The 20625-nt window shown below is 41.6% G+C and overlaps 1 protein-coding gene across 9 annotated transcripts; it reads right to left on the bottom strand.

Annotated features, from left to right (window-relative positions):
- Positions 1 to 84: 84 nt before the first annotated feature.
- HAUS2 (HAUS augmin like complex subunit 2) lies at positions 85 to 20594 on the bottom strand. 9 transcript variants are annotated; one of them, XM_003805601.7, is made up of 6 exons: positions 20456 to 20587; positions 10720 to 10812; positions 9605 to 9674; positions 7618 to 7750; positions 5142 to 5250; positions 85 to 2408 (listed from the first exon to the last, which is right to left on the bottom strand). In XM_003805601.7, the coding sequence occupies exons 1-6, from the start codon at positions 20546 to 20548 to the stop codon at positions 2199 to 2201; spliced, it is 708 nt and encodes a 235-aa protein (XP_003805649.1). In that variant the 5' UTR covers positions 20549 to 20587; the 3' UTR covers positions 85 to 2198. The 9 variants fall into 9 exon arrangements, 8 of the variants coding, with proteins under 8 accessions (XP_003805649.1, XP_054954301.1, XP_008971441.1 ...); XM_055098326.2 differs by lacking the exons at positions 10720 to 10812; positions 20456 to 20587 and adding exons at positions 8149 to 8237; positions 8554 to 8678 and having other exon boundaries at positions 9605 to 9672; XR_004666488.2 differs by lacking the exon at positions 85 to 2408 and adding an exon at positions 8149 to 8237.
- Between the last annotated feature and the right edge of the window lie 31 nt (positions 20595 to 20625).

Below are 20625 nucleotides of genomic sequence, written 5' to 3'. Positions count from 1 at the left end.
TTAGGAACTGCTTTGTGTGTCAGGGTCTCCAAGACTACCTCCAGGTTCCATGATTTGGTAGGAGAATTCACAAGACTCAGCATATCATCACACAGCTATGATTTATTACAGCAAAAGCATATGAAGCAAAACAGCAAAGAGAAAAGGTACAGAGGCAAAGTCTGGGGAAAACCAGGTATAAGCTTCCAGAGTCCTCTAACAGTGGAGTCACACATATGTGTTGTTTCATTCCACCAGCAACTGAATTGTGACAACATGTGAGAAATGTTGTTTACCAGGGAAGCTTGTTAGAGATACAGTGCCCAGGGTTTTTACTGGGGGCTGGTCACGTAGGTACCTTCTACCTACCATGTACCAAAATTCTAGACTCCCAGGAAGAAAGCAGGTTTTCAGCACAAACCACAGGTTAGCTACCATGAACGACTCTTTTCAGTGAGTGGAGCCCTCCTGTTAAGGTTTAAATATGTCCCCCAAAGTTCAAGTGTTGGAAATTTAATTGACATTGTAAAAGTGTTATGAGACCTTTAAAAAGTAATTAGGTAAGGAGGGCTTTGCCCTCATTAATGAATTAGTGCTGCTATCTCGAGAGTGGGCTCATGATAAAAGGCTAAGTTTAGACCCATATATCTTTCTCATGCTCACTTGCCATGTGGTGCCTTCTGCCATGGCAAGACCCTCACTAGATGCTGGCGCCATGTTCTTGGACTGCCTAGCCTCCACACCTGTCAACCAAATAAACTTCTGTTCATTATAAAATACTTAGTTTGTGTAATTCTGTTATGACAGCAGAATAGACTAAGATACCTTCTGATATCTAAGTTCCCAGATGCAACAGCTGAGGACAAACCTTATAATCAGGCCTTTCAAAGGATAAGTCAGGCTGGCTGTGTTACTCTTTTCTGCATACTTAGTGACATTCCCACAGGAATAATCATCATAGACATTTTCAGATTCAAGAAGACCCTTCTAATTCAGAAACACCTTTTTTTTTTTTTTGAAGACAGAGTCTTGCTCTGTTGCCCAGGCTAGAGTGCGGTGGCACGATCTGGGCTCACTGCAACCTCTGCCTCCTGGGTTCAAGCGATTCTCCTGCCTCAACCTCCTGAGTAGCTGGGATTACAGGCACATGCTACCATGCCTGGCTAATTTCTATATTTTTTATTTTTTTGGAGATGGAGTCTTGCTCCGTCACCCAGGTTGGAGTGCAGTGTGGCACGATCTTGGCTCACTGCAACCTCTGCCTCCTGGGTTCAAGCGATTATTCTGCCTCAGCCTCCCAAGTAGCTGGGATTACAGGCGTCCACCACCATGCCTGGTTAATTTTTTATATTTCTACCAGAGATGGGGTTTCACCATGTTGTCCAGGCTGGTCTCAAACTCCTGACCTCAGGTGATCCACCCATCTGGGTTGGCCTCCCAAAGTGTTGGGATTACAGGTGTGAGCCACTGCGCCCGGCCTAATTTTTGTATTTTTAGTAGAGACAGGTGTTTCGCCATGTTGGCCGGGCTGGTCTCGAACTCCTGACCTCATGATCTGCCCACCTAGGCCTCCCAAAGTGCTGGGATTACAGGCGTGAGCCACCGTGCCTGGCCAGAAACACACTTCTTTTTTTTGAGACAGGGTCTTACTGTGTCTCCCAGGCTGTAGCGCAGTGGCGTGATCATGACTCATTGCAACCATGACCTCACAGGCTTAGGTGATCCTCTTACCTCAGCCTCCCGAATAGCTGGGACTACAGGCATGCACCACCATGGTCGGCTAATTTTTTGTTTATTTTGTAGATATGGGATTTCACCATGTTACCCAGGCTGGTCTTGAACTCCTGGGTTTAAGTGATCTGTCCACCTCAGCCTCCCCAAGTGTTAGGATTACAGGTGTGAGCCACCACACCAGACCATAAACACACATTTTTAAAAAAAGAGAATTTCCCACCTGAGAAATGGTTAATTCACTTATATTAATAAATTGTCATGGCCATTTTTTAGCTTCTCTAGTTTTACTGAAAGGTAGAATAAAAATATATGAAAAACAAAGGAAAAGTCAGTTTGGTCTTAATGAACCTGAGATCTTGATACTCCAATATAAAGCAGGTTCTTTCAGTATTACCAGCAGCAAAGACTATTAATACCCATGTTACAGTCAACTAGAAATAGACTTCATATGACTACACATAATTAAGCAAAAATAAAGTTGATGACTACTTGGCATTAATAGTTTGGACATGAACTTTAGAAGTAAAAGGTAAAGGAGGCATTATAATATCATGTTTATAAAGATAACTTTCTTCAGCTAATATTTTGGGGATACAAGACGAAACTTCGTTTTGTTGTTTACGCCACTTGAGTATATTCTCTGCCAGTTCTTCTGTCTCAGTCACCAATATATCCATCTTTGCTAAAGCCTGGTTCTGTAACATTTGAAAAGGGAAACAGGAGAAATTATGTCTCTTATTAATTCATTATATCATCAGTAACTGATACCAAAGGTTAACACATGATCTTTTTCCAGCCCCTTACTTCAAAAGCTCCTTAAAACTGTGCTTTCCCACTTCTTACAGTACAAACCTACTCTTTGTGAGCTCACCTCTTTTGTCTTCAATAATCACTCAATGCAGATGACCCTCAATTTATATTGCTAAACCTAACTTCCTTCCTAAAATTCAGGCCCACATTTAAGACTACTGGTAATCTCTATCTGGATGTACCTTCAATATCTCAAACTCAGTCTAACTACAGTTCAAAAATGATTGACCATTTACTACATGTGCAAGATGTGTCAAAAAATAAACTTACTAACCTCTTTTTTTTTTTTTTTTTGAGATGGTGTCTCACTCTGTTGCCAGACTGGAGTGCAGTGGCGCAATCTCAGCTCACTGCAACCTCCGTCTCCTGGGTTCAGGCGATTCTTCTGCCTCATCCTCCCAGGTAGGTGGGACTACAGGCACGTGCCACCACGCCCAGCTAATTTTTTGTATTTTTAGTAGAGACGGGGTTTCACCATGTTAGCCAGGATGGTCGTGATCTCCTCACCTCGTGATCCACCCACCTCAGCCTCCCAAAGTGCTGGGATTACAGGCGTGAGCCATTGCGCCCAGCCCACTTACTAACTTCTTTAACCCACACTTGATACTACTCACCTTCAAGTCACCCAGACTAGAAACTTCATTATTGTTGATGTGTCCCTTGTCCAATTCATAGCCAAGTTCTAAAAATGTGACCTCCAAAATCTAAAAAAATTATCTTCTGTATTCCTATGCTTTAAATCTTTTATCTGAATGATGGTAATTAGTCTCCAGGTTTTTCTGCCTTTGGTTTCTCTGCCTAGTCTTCTAATCCAGAGCTGATCAAACTTTAATGTGCACAGGAATCACCTGAGGAACTTGTTAAAACGTAGATTCTGATTCTGAAGTTCTAGGGTGCATGATGTCTGTAGTTTTGTATTTATAACAAGCTTCCAAGTGATGTTGATACTCTCTGCCCATACTTAAGAGTAGCAAGGCTCAGTCTGCTCTATCCAATATTTTCTCCATAATTAAGGCAGTTCTAATCAAGTCACTCCTCTGCACCCTTCACTAAAAAAAGAAAACACACACACACACACACACACACATTCAATGGCTCCCCAATACTCAGACAGTAAAGTCTAAGGTTATTAGTCTGGTTTTTAAGGCACTGCATAAACTAACCCTGAGCTAATCTCCTCAATACCTTTACGCATCAGCCAAAGTGGAGTATCACTTTTCCCCCATACTCTCTGGGTTCTTTGACTTTTATGTCTTTCCTCACATTGCTCCTTTTGGCCAAACTATTCTTTCTGATGCATGTCCGAATTTCACTTATTCCTTAAGATTCAGCTTACTTTGGCAAGTGCGGTGGCTCAGGCCTTTAATCCCAACACTTTGGGAGGCTGAGGCAGGTGGATCACCTGAGGTCAGGAGTTGGAGACCAGCCTGGCCAACATGGCAAAACCCCGTCTCTACTAAAAATACAAACTATTAGCCAGGCGTGGTGGTGGGCGCCTGTAATCCCAGCTACTTGGGAGGCTGAGGCAGGAGAATCGCTTGAACCCAAGAGGCGGAGGTTGCACTGAGCCGAGATTGTGCCATTGCACTCCAGCCTGGGCAACAAGAGTGAAACTCCGTATCAGAAAATAAATAAATAAATAAAGATTCAGCTTACTGCTAACACCTAAATAAATCTTTACTGAAAAGCTGGACATGGTGGCTCATGCCTGTGATCTCAGCACTTTAAGAGGCTGAGGCGGGTGCCTCACTTGAGCTTAGGAGTTCGAAACCAGCCTAGGTAACATAGTGAGAACTCGTCTCTATTTAAAAAACAAAACAAAAACTTTATTGAAGTCTTCCTATCCCTATCCTACTCAGAATCCTCCTAAACTGGAAGTAATTCCTCCCTTTTCTATGCTCAATAGATGGCATCTCTTTGTAATTCTTTGCTGCATTCATTATGCAAATATAATCCTATAAGTAGAAAATGTATATTTTACAGCTGTCTCACCAAACGTTGAGAATTTGAAGGCAGGGATTGGTCATATCTATCTTTCACAATACATGTAGCATAGCCACGGCACAATGAAGCCAACACATGTTTATTAAATGTTGGAATAAAATAATTTAAAATGGCTTCTAAATAAAAATTATATAAAAAAGAAAATGTTAAATCCAAGGTCTAAATAAATAAACACTTCTTCTTCTTCTTTTTTTTTTTTTTTTTAATGGGAGATGGAGTCTTGCTGTCGCCCAGGATGGAGTGCACTGGCACGATCTCAGCTCACTGCAACTTCTGCCTCCCAGGTTCAAGCAATTCTCCTGCCTCAGCCTCCCGGGTAGCTGGAATTACAGGCACGCACCACCATGCCGGCTAATTTTTGTATTTTCAGTAGAGATGGAGTTTCACCATGTTGGCCAGGCTGGTCTCCAACTCCTGACCTCAAGTGATCCACCCGTTGTGGCCTCCCAAAGTGCAGGGATTACAGGTGTGAACTACCATGCCAGGCCAAGAAAATACTTCTTGATTTAAAAATTAACTAGCTCGTAATATTAGCTATTAAAAAGCTAAACTGGGAGAGCACAACTCTAAGTTTCTAGTAAAAAATAACTAAAGATTGCTATATTAATACTCACCATTTTCTTTAGATTTGCAGCTAAATGAGGAATATTTCTAATTGTTTCAAGGTGGGTTTCTAATCTCTCAATGAAAGTCACAGCCAACTCCAGCAAATGTACCATATATCTGAAAGAGAAAGAAAAAAGTCAACCATTTTTTTAAGTTTAATTGTTTTACGTTCCTTTTCTTTTCCTTTAATCAGGACTTTTAATTTGAGATAAGAATTACAATCAACCTAGAGAGCCAATAACAACCTTCCTGCATTCATAGAAATATTAGTGATTAAAAAAAGGTCCTTCTCTTTTACTTTAAGCAACTTGTCATCCAAATAAAAAAATGGAAAGAGACAACAGTAATCCTATCTGGAATCCAACTTAATGTTAGAGAAACCTCAATGTTAATCATTTTCTCCCTAGATAAAAAAAAAAACCCATTCCATTTTCTTTTTTTTTTTTTTTTTTTTTTTTTTTTTTTGAGATGGAGTCTTGCTATGTCACCAGGCTGGAGCACAGTGGTGCAATCTCGGCTCACTGCAACCTCTGCCTCCTGGGTTCAAGCAATTCTCTTGCCTCAGCCTCCCGAGTAGCTGGGATTACAGGCGCCCACCACCACGCCTGGCTAATTTTTGTATTTTTAGTAGAAGGGGTTCATTATGTTGGCCAGGATGGTCTCGATCTCCTGACCTTGTGATCCACCAGCCTCGGCCTCCCAAAGTGCTGGGATTACAGGCATGAGCCACCTTGCCCAGCCCCATTTCTTTTTTTTTTTTTTTTTTTTTTTTTTGAGACAGAGTCTGACTCTGTTGCCCAGGCTGGAGTGCAGTGGCACAATCTCGGCTCACTGTAATCTCTGCCTCCTGGGTTCAAGTGATTCTTGTGCCTCAGCCTCCTGAGTAGCTGAGATCACAGGCGTGCACCACTACATTCAGTTAATTTTTGTATTTTTAGTAGACACAGGGTTTTGTCATGTTGGCCAAGCTGGTCTCAAACTCCCTGCTGGCCTCAAGTGATCCACCCATCTTGGCCTCCCAAATTACTGGGATTACAGGCGTGAGCCATGACGCCTGGCCTCATTCCATTTCAACTTACTCATTCTCTGTGAAGAATGAAGACAATAAGGATAAATGTACTTCATTGAAATAGCCTACATAGAAAGCTACTTTGAATCTCTGCACTTGCAAAAATGCTTTCAAATCATTGCCTAGTTCTTAGATGTAGTACAATATATACATTAAGGGTAATGATAATGTACTAAACAGATACTGAATATAGCCACAAGAAAGGGGTTTTGTTTTCTGTTTTGAGACAGAGTCTCACCCTGTTGCCCAGGCTGGAGTGCAGTGGCACAATCTCAGGTCATTGCAACCTCTGCCTCCTGGGTTCAAGTGATTTTCCTGCCTCAGCCTCACCAGTAGCTGGTATTACAGGCATGTGCCACCATGCCCAGCATATTTCGTATGTTTTGGTAGAGATGGGGTTTCACCATGTTGGCCAGGCTGGTCTTGAACTCCTGGCCTCAAGTGATCAGCCACCTCGGCCTCCCAAAGTGTTGGGATTACAGGCATGAGCCACTGTGCCCAGCCTTGTTTTGTTTTTTTGGAAGAATAAGTTTTTGTATATCTATTATTTTCCTACAAAATAAAAACTCTGACACTTAAGATACTGATTTGCTTAAGCTAGTGAGGCACTGGCGGAGAAAGTTAGCAATGAGATCCCCAGATGCTTGCTTCGTATTTATTTGAGACAGGGTCTCACTCTGTCACCCAGGCTAGTGCAATCACAGCTCACTGCAGACTTGACCTCCTGGGCTCAGGTCACCCTCCCAGCTCAGGAATACAGGTGTGTTCCATCATGTGTTGCTAATTTTTATATTTTTTTTTTTTGTAGAAACAGGGTTTCGCCATGTTGCCCAGGCCAGTATTTATCATTAGTCATAATCTACATCTTCAATTTGATACTTGTAATACTCTGTGAGGAAGAGGGCAATAGAACTCATCTCTATTCTATTTATTGGGAAACTAAGGCAAAAATGTAAATCATTTGCTCAAGGCTTTGAGGCATATAAACAGTAGAGATGAGAACAGAATCCAGGTTTCTTCCTCCCTTAGTTGATAGTGTTTTCATCTGCCCCAGTTAAACCCCGCCAATAGAATTTTTACATATAGGCAACATTAACTCAACAATGAATTTACTTTACAACAATGAATTTACTTCACATACAAACAGTTTTTATTGTTACATGTTATGGATCTAATTTCTTTCATTAAACTCATAATTTATAATTCCCAAAACACGATGGCCAAGTTCTTCCTTTTTGCCATAGGTATAATGGTTTAAAAGCAAAGATTTTCTTTCTGATTTAATATATCACCATTAATAATGTTAACAAATACAATCACTAATTGTTTTATGAATTCTGCTACAAAGTAACTGCAAAACAAAAAGTAAACTCAGAAAACAGGTGTAACTGTTAATTTCTACTTTTCAGTCTAACCTGTGATAAACAGCTTCAATAGGTAAGTTTTCCTGGCACATGGGTTTCAACAGTCTTTGCCTAAGGGATCTCTTCTCTTTCAGCACTGCTTCCAAATGATTATTCATGCTTTGCAGAGTATGACACTTCTGAGCTATACAAATTAAAAACAGTAATTATAGTTAGCAATAGGACAAATAACAGAATAATTTCTTCTTTGCCTTGGTTTGACACTACCAATGTCAAAAATTCATCCTATCATTACCCTCCTGTCTCCTTTTTGCTGTCTTTAATACCAATACCAATTTCATTTTCAACAACTTTCTCTTAGTCGGTTTTTGTATATCTAATATATTTCTATTATCTCTTTTCCTAGTGATAACCAAATCTAGTGCTAAATTCTTTCTCTGTGTTTCTCATCTCTACCTCTTATTCAGTTCTTATAGCCAGAGCTATATTCTTAACACAAAGTCTTTTTTCCTATCCCTGACTCTAATAGTCTATAAAAGACCATCGAAAAAGAGTCACCTTAGCTGGTGCTCTAGCTCATACCTGTAATCGCAGTGTTTTGGGAGACTGAACCGGGAGAATTGAGGCCATGAGTTCGAGACCAGCCTGGGCAACATAGCAAGACCTCATCTCTACAAAAAAATTGAAAAAACAAAAATTAGCTGGGCATGGTGGCACATGCCAGTAGTCCTAGCTACTTGAGAGAATCAGTTGAAACCACGTGTTGAAGTTACAGCGACCTGTACTTCAGCCCGGGTTACAGAGTGACACTCTTAAAAAAAAAAAAAAAAAGTCATCCTACAAGCTATTTCTGATTATCTCATTATTTTCCCCATTCAGTTAATGGCTGCCAATTGACCTTTCTCTAAAATTCTTCTTTGGAAAAATTCAGATTTGCAGAAAAGTTTCAAAAAAAGCTTGGTGAACTCACACATACATTTTACTTACATTCACCGATTATTAACATTTGGCTACATTTTCTTTTTATCTTCTTTCTCTCTCTCCTCTCTCTCTCTCTCTAATTTTTGCTGATCCACTTTAGAGTAAGCTGCAGACAGCATGATATTTTTTACCTGTAAAACGTTAGCATGTATTTCCCAAGAACAGGAACATTCTCCTATATAACTACAGCACATTATCAAATTCAAAAAATAACATTAATACAATACTACCAATATTTAATACAGTCCATATTTAAACATCACTAAGTATCCCAATAATGTCCTTTACAGCAAAAAGAATTTTAATTTTTGAGACAGGGTCTCACTCTGTCACCCAGGCTGGAGTGGAGTGCTACGATCACAACTCATTGCAGCCTCGACCTCCCAGGCTCAAACAATCCTTCTGCCTCAGCCTTTCATGTAACTGGCACTACAGGTACATGCTACAATGCCTGGCTAGTTTTTGTATTTTTTTTGTAGAGATAGGGTTTCACCATGTTGGCTGGTCTTGAACTCCCGGGCTCAAGCAATCCACCCACCTTGGCCTCCCAAAGTGCTGGGTTTACAGGCGTGACTCTCCACGCCTGGCCACAAGAACATTTTCTCATCAAATATTCAAAACATTGCCAGCCATGGTGGTATGTACCTGTGATCCCAGCTACTTGGGAGGGTGATTTGGGAGGACTGCTTGAGCCATTCAGGACTACCCTAGGCAACATAGGAAGACCTCATCTCATTAAAATAAAAAATCGATCCATGATCATACAGTGCTTTAGTTGTCATGTCCCTTTAGTCTCTTTTAATCTGAAAAGTTCCTCAGACTTTGTCTTTCAAGTTCTCCTGACTTTGAAGAGCCAATTTGGTGACTTTTTATGCTATTTATACTACTCAAGCCAACAGAACTTCTATTTCAGCATAGAAATAGAAGATTTCATTAGATTTGGGACAACACCTGGAAAAACGATGGTGTATCATAATTTGACTGACTGGTGCTTATTTACAGTAATCCAAGAAAAAGTTGAAATTCCAGTGATTATCCACTTAACCAAACCACTTACCCAAAAAGAAAGGATGAACAACATCTGCTGTATCTTTTTCTAGTTTCAGGAGTTCAATTTCCAGGTTTTTCTACATGAGGAACAAAAGTAACATTTAGCTCAATCACAAAGTGTCCATGGCCAGGTGCGGTGGCTCACTCCTGTAATCCCAGCACTTTGGGAGGCTGAGGCAGGTGGATCACCTGAGGTCAGGATGTAGTGAGCCGAGATTGTGCCACTGCACTCCAGTATGGGTGACAGAGTAAGACTCTGTCTCAAAAAAAAAAAAAAAGAGTCCAGGGGATTTACTGAAGTTTTTCATTTTGCTGTTCTTGCCCTGCTGCTGCTACTCTTACTACTATTACCGTAACTGCTATTAGTAAGTAAACATGTAGCTAGCTAGTTATGTGCTAGACACTGTTCTAAGTTCAAAGGAATTGCTGTTTGAACCAATAAAGTTTTTTTGTTTTTGAGACAGGGTCTCCGTCTGTCACCCAGGCTGGAGTGCAATGGCCCAAACATGGCTCACTGCAGCCCCGATTTCCTAGGCTCAAGTGATCCTCCCAGCTCAGCCTCCCAAGTAGCTGGGACTACAGGTGTGTGCCACCATGTCTGGTTACTTTTAAAATTTTTTGTAGAGACAGGATCTCCCTGTGTTGCCCACACTGGTCTCAAACTCCTGGGCTCAAGCAGTCCTCCCACCTTGGCCTCCCAAAGTGCGAGGATTATAGGTGTGAGCCACTACATCTGGCCAACTTTTGTTTTTGTTTTCCTATACTAGGAGTAGAAAGTGAAAAGTTCAGGCCGGGCGCAGTGGCTCACACCTGTAATCCCAGCACTTTGGGAGGCCAAGGCGGGCAGATCATGGGGTCAGGAGATCGAGACCATCCTGGCTAACATGGTGAAACCCCATCTCTACTAAAAATACAAAAAATTAGCCGGGCATGGTGGCGGGCGCCTGTAGTCCCACCTACTCATGAGGCTGAGGCAGAAGAATGGCTTGAACCTGGGAGGCGGAGTTTGCAGTGAGCCGAGATTGTGCCACTGCACTCCAGCCTCCAGCCTCCAGCCTGCGTGACAGAGCAAGACTCCGTCTCAAAAAAAAAAAAAAAGAAAGTGGAAACAACATGATTTACCTGGTAGATTTCAGCTTGAATATTTGTGATCTGCTGTAGTCTGGTGAAGTTCACAAAACAAGAAACTGTTTTCTTAGACATGTTTAACATCTCCTATTGGTAAATGAACAAGGAAAGTAGCAGAATGTCACAAAAAGTTTCTAGGTACATTGGAATAGCATGCCCATAGTCTAAAATATGAGAAAATATTATGTTCAACACTGCCTTTGAACATGAAGTACAAAGTAAAATAGTAGCAATGTGTAATTCCTGTTTTAGAACCTTCACCATCACAAATCACTTGCTCAAATATTAAAAAAAAAATAAGAGAAACAAACAACACACTCCCTTTGTATTATTTCCTAAGGTACCATACAAAATAGATTTGTATTACTGATAGTTTATCAAAGGATTCAAAGGCTAAATTTGTTGGAGAATCACCTCTACCTTTCCAAATGACTCAGGCCCAGTCTCTCAGAGCTTCCGGGGTTGAAATCAAATACTTTTCGCCTTCATGGAATTATTTATCTGATTCGTTAAATGACCTCAGTTGGCTACAAGTCATTCATACTGTGTATGTTCACATTCTCATCTTTTAGTTAAAGGATTATTTGTATCCAGGCATAATTATTCTTTTAAAAAGGTTACCCCTTCTTTTTCATCCTTTCATTCCATGAGTCCATGCACATTATCTCAGAATTGAGTATTATCTTGTGCATTCCTAGACTTCATCCATAATTTTCTCTATCATCTTGCTTTCTAGAATGCTAGCACAGCAAAGAACTTCATATATATAATATATATAATATATAATGTATATATAATATATAATATATAATGTATATATAATATATAATATATAATGTATATATAATATATAATATATAATGTATATATAATATATAATGTATATATAATATATAATATAATGTATATATAATATATAATGTATGTATAATATATAATGTATATATAATATATTATGTATATATAATATACATTATATATAATATATTATATATAATGTATATATAATATATTATATATAATGTATATATAATATATTATATATAATGTATATATAATATATTATATATAATGTATATATAATATATTATATATAATGTATATATAATACATTATATATAATGTATATATAATGTATTATATATAATGTATATATGATGTATTATATATAATGTATATATGATGTATTATATATAATGTATATATAATATATAAAATATATAAAATATAAAAAATATATTATATATAATATAAAATATATAATATATATTATATTATATATAAAATATATTATATTATATATAAAATATATTATATTATATATAAAATATATAATATATAAAATATATAATATATATAAAATATATATTATATATAATATATATATTTTTAGATGGAGTCTCACTCTGTCGCACAGGTTGGAGTGCAGTGGCGCAATCTCGGCTCACTGCAAGCTCTGCCTCCTGGGTTCATGCCATTCTCCTGCCTCAGCCTCCTGAGTAGCTGGGACTACAGGCGCCCATCACCATGCCCGGCTAATTTTTTTGTATTTTTTAGTAGAGACGGGATTTCACTGTGTTAGCCAGGATGGTCTCGATCTCCTGACCTCATGATCTGCCCACCTAGGCCTCCCAAAATGCTGCGATTACAGGCGTGAGCCACCGACTGAGTTTCGCTCTTGTCACCCAGGCTGGAGCACAATGGCAACATCTCTGCTCACTGCAACCTCTGCCTCTTGCATTCAACTGATTCTCCTGCCTTAGCTTCCCAAATAGCTGGGATTACAGCTTCCCAAGTAGCTGGGAGTTTTTGGGATTACTGCCACCATGCCCAGCTAATTTTTTTTTTTTTTTTGAATTTTTAGTACAGTTGGGGTTTCACCATTTTGGCCTGGCTGGTCTAGAACTGCTGACCTCAGGTGATCCACCCGCCTCAGCCTCCCAGAGTGCCCAGATTACAGGCGTGAGCCACCGCGTCCAGGCCAAAGAACTTTAGAGATCAGATAGGCCAGGGACTGGAAAACTATAGTCCATGAAATAAATGCAGCCCATTACCTGTTTTTGTACAGCCTGTGAACCAGGCATGGTTTTTATATTTTCAAATTGTTGGGAAAAAGAAAATCAAAGACAATATTTTATAACAGGCTGGGCACAGTGGCTCATGCCCGTAATCCCGAACTTTGGAGGCTGAGGTGGGTAGATCATTTGAGGTCAGGAGTTCAAGACCAGCCTGGACAACATGGTGAAACCCCATCTCTACTAAAAATACAAAAATTAGCCAGGCAGGAGTGGTGCATACCTGTAATCCCAGCTACTTGGGAGGCTGAGGCAGGAGAATTGCTTGAGCTTAGGAGACAAGGTTGTGGTGAACTGAGATTGCCACTGCACTCTAGTCTGGGCGACAGAGTGAGACCCTGTCTCAAAAAAAAAAAAAAGCCTGGGCGCAGTGGCTCACACCTGTAATCCCAACATTTTGGGAGGCCATGGCAAGTGGATTACCTGAGGTCAGGAGTTTGAGACCAGCCTGGCCAACATGGTGAAACTCTGTCTCTATTCAAAAAAAAAAAAAAAAAAAAATTAGCCAGGCGTGGTGGCAGGCGCCTGTAGTCCCAGCTAGTCAGCTAGTTCGGGAGGCTGAGGCAGGAGAATTGCTTGAACCTGGGAGGCAGAGGCTGCAGTGAGCCGAGATCGCGCCACTGCACTCCAGCCTGGGTGACAGAGCGAAACTCCATCTTAAAAAAGAAAAGAAAATGATTTGAAATTCAAATTTCATGGTCCAGAAATAAAGTTTTATTGGAACACGACTTCTCTCATCCATTTACACTCTATCTCTGGCTGCTTTTATACAACCACCTAGTTGTGTAGCTGCAACCATATGGCCCACAAAGCCTTACATATTTACTCTCTGGCTCTTCATAGTAAAAGTTTACTGTCCAAAAATAATCAATTTTATGAACACTTACTGAGTTAGGCAACGAAATATTCAAATATGAGTGAAACAAGCTCTCTACCCTCATGAGACTCATAATGGATGGGAAGAAAAAGGTATTCTAGATAGAAAGATCAAAAACATTACAAATGCTCAATAACCACCAGTGTTAGCATATATGTGAAAAGAGGGGTAAGATGTAGCTGAAAACATAGTCTCCAACATAATCATAGATGATCCTGAGTGCTATGCTCAACAATCATACTGCAGAAAATGGGAGCAACTGAACATTTTCTGGTGAAGAAGTAATATAATCATACATAATACTTATTTAGAAATACAGGCTGGCATGATGGCTCACACCTGTAATCCCAGCACTCTGGAAGGCTAAAGCAGGAGAACTGCTTGAGCCCAGGAGTTTGAGACCAGCCTGCACAACACAGGGAGACCCTGTCTCTACAAAAAATTAAAAAAATTAGCCAGGCAGCCGGGCACGGTGGCTCACGGCTGTAATCCCAGCACTTTGGGAGGCCGAGGTGGGCAGATCATGAGGTCAGGAGATCGAGACCATCCTGGCCAACATGGTGAAACCCCATCTCTACTAAAAATACAAAAATTAGCTGGGTGTGGTGGCGTGCCTGTAGTCCCAGCTACTCGGGAGGCTGTGGCAGGAGAATCACTTGAACCCAGGAGGCGGAGGTTGCAGTGAGCAGAGATCACGCCATTGCACTCCAGCCTGATGACAGAGAGAGACTCTGTCTCAAAAAAAAAAAAAATTAGCCAGGCATGGTGACATGTGCCTATAGTCCCAGCTACTTGGGAGGCTGGGGTGGGAAGATCCCTTGAGCCTGGGAGATTGAGGCTGTAGTGAGCTGTGATCATGCTACTGCAACTCCAGCCTGGGCAACAGAGTGAGACCCTGTCTCAGCGGCGGCAGGGAAGGTGGGGATATTTAACTGGGGCAGTATGAAAAATAAAACTGGCTGGGTGTGGTGGCTCACACCTGTAATCCCAGCACTTTGGGAGGCCGAGGTGGGTAGATCGCCTGAGATCAGAAGTTGGAGACCAGCCTGGCCAACATGGTGAAACCCTGTGTCTACTAAAAATACAAAAATTAGCCAGGCATGATGACATATGCCTGTAATCCCAGCTACTAGGGAGGCTGAGATGGGAGAATCACTTGAGCCCAGGAGGCTGAGGCTGCAGTAAGCTGTGAGCGCACTACTGCACTCCAGCCTGAACAACACAGAGAGACTCTCTCTTAAAAAAAAAAAAAAAGTACACCTACAAAACAAACAAAATAAAAACACTAATGAAGAGGGAATAGGGAATAGTACAGAGTTTACATCTGGAGTGATAAAGATGTTTTTGAAAATAGTTGCACAATATTGAGTATAGTAAATGCCACTGAATTGTACATTTTAAGACAGTTAAAATAGTAAATTTTATGTTATATGTATTTTACCACAATAAAAAAAAAAAGAAGGAAAACCCTGGTAACTAGCTAACATAAAGAAAAAACACTAGTGGAGAAATAGACTGGAGATGTTGGATATTTAAACAGGTGGCTGCTACAGTATTCCAGGTAAGGATGAGAATGTGGACTAGGTCAGTAACAGTTAAAAAAGAAAGGAAGAAAAGATGGGAGTTCCTGCAAAGATGGAATTGACAAATTTTAGTTGATATGGTAAGGGATAAAATCCAGTTAATATTCTAAGGATTTTGCTTCAGGTGAGTGGACAGAGTTATGCCATTCACTGAAGTAGATAACACAAGATATTTTACTGATGGCAAAATTGAGGAACAGGAAAGTATTACTCCAACTTCACACTGCCAGTGTGTGCCAGGATGGAAGTGAGAACACATCTAATCCACTGCCCTTCCATCATATCAGCTGACCCTTTTTTTTTTGTTTCTCTCAGGAGGTAAATGAAAGTAAAATATTTTCTACAATTTATCACATTGTAACCAACCTGTTCACTGGTATATCTCCCTCTCTCCATGCTTACACACTAATCTTAGTTGTATATCTGGCAAACTAGTAAACCGTCGGGTTCAACAATAGAGTAATGGTGCTTAGCTAAGAACATGCAAGAGAAACCAGAGGAAAAATAAGAATGTTTAAGAAGCAGATAACAAAAAAAGAGAGAAGAAAGAAAGAGGGTCAGGTGCAGTGGCTCTCACCTGTAATCCCTGCACTTAGGGAGGTGGAGGCTTATTTTCCATAATAAATAGGAAGTACAACTATTTGAGGATTGAGACTTAGTTTAACACATTTAAAAAAAAAAAAAAGAAAAAATTATCAGGGATTGGGGAATACAGAAAAGTCTTTTCCTTTAGCTATTGTTACTATATATTGCTATTACATGCCCCAAAGGGCAAAAGAACCCTGAAAATGAAAGGATCCTGAGAAAAAGGAGTCTATTCAGGGTATTTCTGTTTATTCCGTGGCTAGGCACAAGAAGAAGCTCAAATCCAGAACCTTTATACTTAATATAAAAATCCTGGCCTGTAATCCCAGCACTTTGGGAGGCCGAGGCAGGTGGATCACGAGGTCAGGAGTTCGAGACCAGCCTGACCAACATGGTGAAACCCCGTCTCTACTAAAAATACAAAAATTAGCCGGGCGTGGTGGTATGTGCCTGTAATCTCAGCTACTTGGGAGGCTGAGGCAGGAGCATTGCTTGAACCCGGGAGGCGGAGGTTGTGGTGAGCTGAGATCGTGCCATTGCACTCCACCCTGGGCAGTAAGAGCGAAACTCCATCTCAAAAAAAAAAAAAAAAAAAAAAAAAATCCTGGTAACATTATATACCATATATGTATGTATAAACTTGTAATTTGTGGGCACTCTTTCTTCTTTTTCCTATCCCTTCCTTTTCATACTGAATTCTAGCTGAGGGACATTAAAAGGGAGGTAGTATAGCAGAGAATTTAAGAGCAGGGGCTCTCAAATGGGAGAAGAGGTGTAGAGGAGAGTAGGACACAAGTTAAGAAAATAGAATTAGTAGATTCTGTGGGTTTTTTGGTAGATCCAGACCGTGATCTTATTAATTGCCAATAAGCAATGATCAAGCTTTGGTCAAGACTCCATGACTCACTCACACTTGCTGGAAAAATATCTAGAATGTAAGGCCACTAAAGCAGTCCCTAGGGGAATAAACTAAAGCAACACCCCATTATCCTACAGACAGCCCTACCTTTCTTTCACCAAATCACTCTCTAACAGATTGAAACAAAACTTCAAACAAGCTATGTTTTCTAGAAGAGTTGTATCAAATCACAATTTAAGGAATCACTCAATTTTTTAAAAATCCTTGCCAGCAGGAACTCAATAGTCTTAATTTTTAATGCACAAAAAATGATGTGCATTAAAGGGATGGGCTGTTTGAAGGGATGACGTGACAAATCATTTTGAAAGAATCAATGCTAAATCCTTCTAATAAGAAAAGGTTTTTGGCTGGGTGTAGTGGCTCATGCCTGTAATCCCGGCACTTTGGGAGGCCGAGGCGGGTGGATCATTTGAGGTCAGGAGTTCGAGACCAGCCTGACCAATATGGTGAAACCCCATCTCTACTAAAAATAAAAAAAATTAGCCGGGCGTGGTGGTGCGCGCCTGTAATCTCAGGTACTCAGGAAGCTGAGGCAGGAGAATTGCTTGAACCAAGGACGCGGAGGTTGCAGTGAGCCAAGATTGTGCCACTGTACTCCAGCCTGGGCAACAGAGTGAGACTCTGTCTCAGGGAAAAAAACAAAAAAAACAAAAAAAAGAGACAAAAGTTTTTATGTATAAAGTTTGCTTAAAGTAAAACCAACCTACAAGTCTGTAAATAGCTCCCTCATTGGGACTAGCTGTGTAGTAAGGTTGTCAGAAGTCTTAAGGAGCTATGGAGTGGGATCTTAAGGAGCTATGGAGTGGGACATGTTAACTGTAGGTAAAACCAGTAACTGTCTAATTAATGTTACTTGAGAGACAGTAGACACCCCCAAGACAACCACCATCCCCAAAAAAGAGTTCACCCATCAATGCCTGAAATTCTGTCACCAGTGCCTTACTCATTTGGTTTAGGCATTTGTATTTCCTACCAATGCTCTTTAGAGGGATACCAAGTACCAAAAGTTGGGGGGTTGTTTTTTTTTGAGACAGGGTCTTACTGTGTCACCCAGGCTGGAGTGCAGTGGCACGATCTTTGCTCACTGCAATCTCCACCTCCAGGGCTCAAGCGATTCTCATGTCTCGGCTTCCCGAGTAGCTGGGATTACAGGCACCTACCACTATACCCGGCTGATTTTTGTATTTGTAGTAGAGACTGGGTTTCACCATGTTGGCCCGGCTGATCTCAAACTCCTGACCTCAGGTGATCCACCCGCCTCGGCCTCCCAAAGTGTTGGGATTACAGGAGTGAGCCCTCAAAAATGTTTTCTATTATGAGTTTGCCAAACTATTTTGTGACAGGAGAACTGGACAATACAAGTGAGAGTACTAGGTAACCTGATAAGAAGAAAAAGGCCGGGTTCAGCTCCCAGTACTTTGGGAGGCCGAGACAGGCAGATCACCTGAGGTCAGGAGTTTGAGACTACCCTGGCCAAAATGGTGAAACCCCGTCTCTACTGAAAATATGAAAATTAGCAGGTGTGATGGCAGGTGCCTGTAGTCCCAGCTACTCGGGAGCACGAGAATTGATTGAACCCAGGTGGCAGAGGGTACAGTGAGCCAAGATCACACCACTGCACTCCAGCCTGGGCAACAGAGGGAGACTATGTCTCAGAAAAAAAAAAGAAAAGAAAAAATACAGGAGAGGGCCGGGTGCGGTGGCTCACGCCTGTAATCCCAGCACTTTGGGAGGCAGAGGCAGGCAGATCACGAGGTCAGGAGATCGAGACCATCCTGGCTAACATGGTGAAACCCCATTTCTACTAAAAATACAAAAATTAGCCGGGCGAGGTGGTGAGCACCTGTAGTCCCAGCTACTCATGAGGCTGAGGCAGGAGAATGGCATGAACCCAGGAGGTGGTGCTTGCAGTGAGCCAAGACTGTGCCACTGCACTCCAGCCTGGGCAACAGAGCGAGACTCCGTCTCAAAAAAGAAGAAAACACAGGAGAGAAGGGAGGAAGGATTACACTGTAGAGTGCTGTGGTCACTCCTGGTAAAGTTTGTCAACTAGGACCACCTGAATCTCCCCATCACCCACACGATGGGTGTTCAACAAAAGCTTAAAATCTTTTAATACAGTATCACAGCCTCTTATAACAGTTCATCTTGAGAGAGGATACAATGTGTCAAAAGGGAGAGTACTAAGATCTAATTCTCCTTTAACAGTCTAGTGACCATGGGCAAGTTTCTTGGTCTAAGCCTTAGTTTCTTAAATTAAAAAATACTGTAAGGTATTAGAGTCTCTAATGGCTCTTCTGACCATAAAAAGTTATGTATTTTCCATAAATCTTCCATCATGTTTGTAGTGCTTTTTTTTTTTTTTTTTTTTTTTTCCCTGAGACAGGGTCTCACTCTGTCGCCCAGGCTAAGTGCAGTGGCCCGATCGCATCTCACTGCAACCTCCATCTCTTAAGCTCAAGCCATCTTCCCATCTGAGCCTCCAGGACCCATGTGGTCCGCGGAGTAGTTGGGACTACAGGTGTACGCCACCATGCCGGCTAATATGTGCTGATTTTTACAGATCAGTTTAACTTTTCTGTTTTCTTTTTAGTGAAATTCCTCAACTTCCTCTATATATCAAAATTTATTTCCCCATTTTTCTCAATGCCCTTGATCCCACTTGCCCCATGCCCTCCTGTCACTGCATTCCATTATTTCCTCACATGTTCAATTTCTCCCTCTGTTGGCTCCTTCCTCCGACATGCTCCTCTTGCCCAAACTAAAACTGCCACTCCGTGACTCCTTGGGTTAATGTCTCTTTTCTCTCCTTCTCAAAATTAATCTCTTCCTCCATTCACGTTCCAAGGTCTTATCTTTTTAGCCAAGGCTTTTTTTTTTTTTTTTTTGCCTTTAAAGATGCCAAGGCCGGGCGCGGTGGCTCACGCCTGTAATCCCAGCACTTTGGGAGGCCGAGGCGGGTGGATCACGAGGTCAGGAGATCGGGACCATCCTGGCTAACAAGGTGAAACCCCGTCTCTACTAAACATACAAAAAAGAATTAGCTGGGTGTGGTGGTGGGCGCCTGTAGTCCCAGCTACTCCAGAGGCTGAGGCAGGAGAATCGCTTGAACCAGGAAGGCGGAGGTTGCAGTGAGCCGAGACCGCGCCACTGCACTCCAGCCTGGGCGTTAGAGCGAGACTCTGTCTCATATAAATAAATAAATAAATAAATAAATAAATAAATAAATAACATAAAAATGTCAAAAAAGAGCTTCCGGCGCTCTTCTCTACCCAGCGCCTCCCGCCCCAAATACGATTCAACACTTCCCACAAACGAGCGTTGTTGGGAATGCTTGTTCCGCAAGGGGACAGAACGACCCGTATTTCCCATCCCCGCCTTTACACTACAGTCTAGACGCAGTATCACTGGATGAAAAAAAGGCTGGTAACAGTCTAATCTCCCACAAACTGGACTGGGACAAATTTACCCTACAGACACTCAAAACACAGTCTACCCTAAACACCATCTACTCAGATCCCCGCTTTCCAAGCACCCACGGCAGAACGTTCGCGGCTGTTGCCTGGAAGGGGCTCTAGTACAGACCCCAACCAGGACCCTCACCACTCACACAGCCAGCAGCACCAACTCACAGCCATATTGTTGCCACCGTGGGCACCCCCTTGATGACACCACCGCCACCCCCACGTACCTGATTGACCATCCCCGAAGCTATGAAGTGGCCTAGCACTAGCCCAGCGCCGTTAGGCGCGGACGCCGGGTCCCACGGGTTGGCAGCGGCCATGGCTCGGACGCACCTCCCGCGAAGGCGCCAAGAGTGAGCGGGATCGCAGGGCGAACGCACGGCGCGGCTCGATGACG

This window comes from Pan paniscus, chromosome 16 (assembly GCF_029289425.2).
Source record: "Pan paniscus chromosome 16, NHGRI_mPanPan1-v2.0_pri, whole genome shotgun sequence".
Taxonomy (NCBI): domain Eukaryota; kingdom Metazoa; phylum Chordata; class Mammalia; order Primates; family Hominidae; genus Pan; species Pan paniscus.
This window is presented reverse-complemented; position numbering and strand designations above follow the sequence as displayed.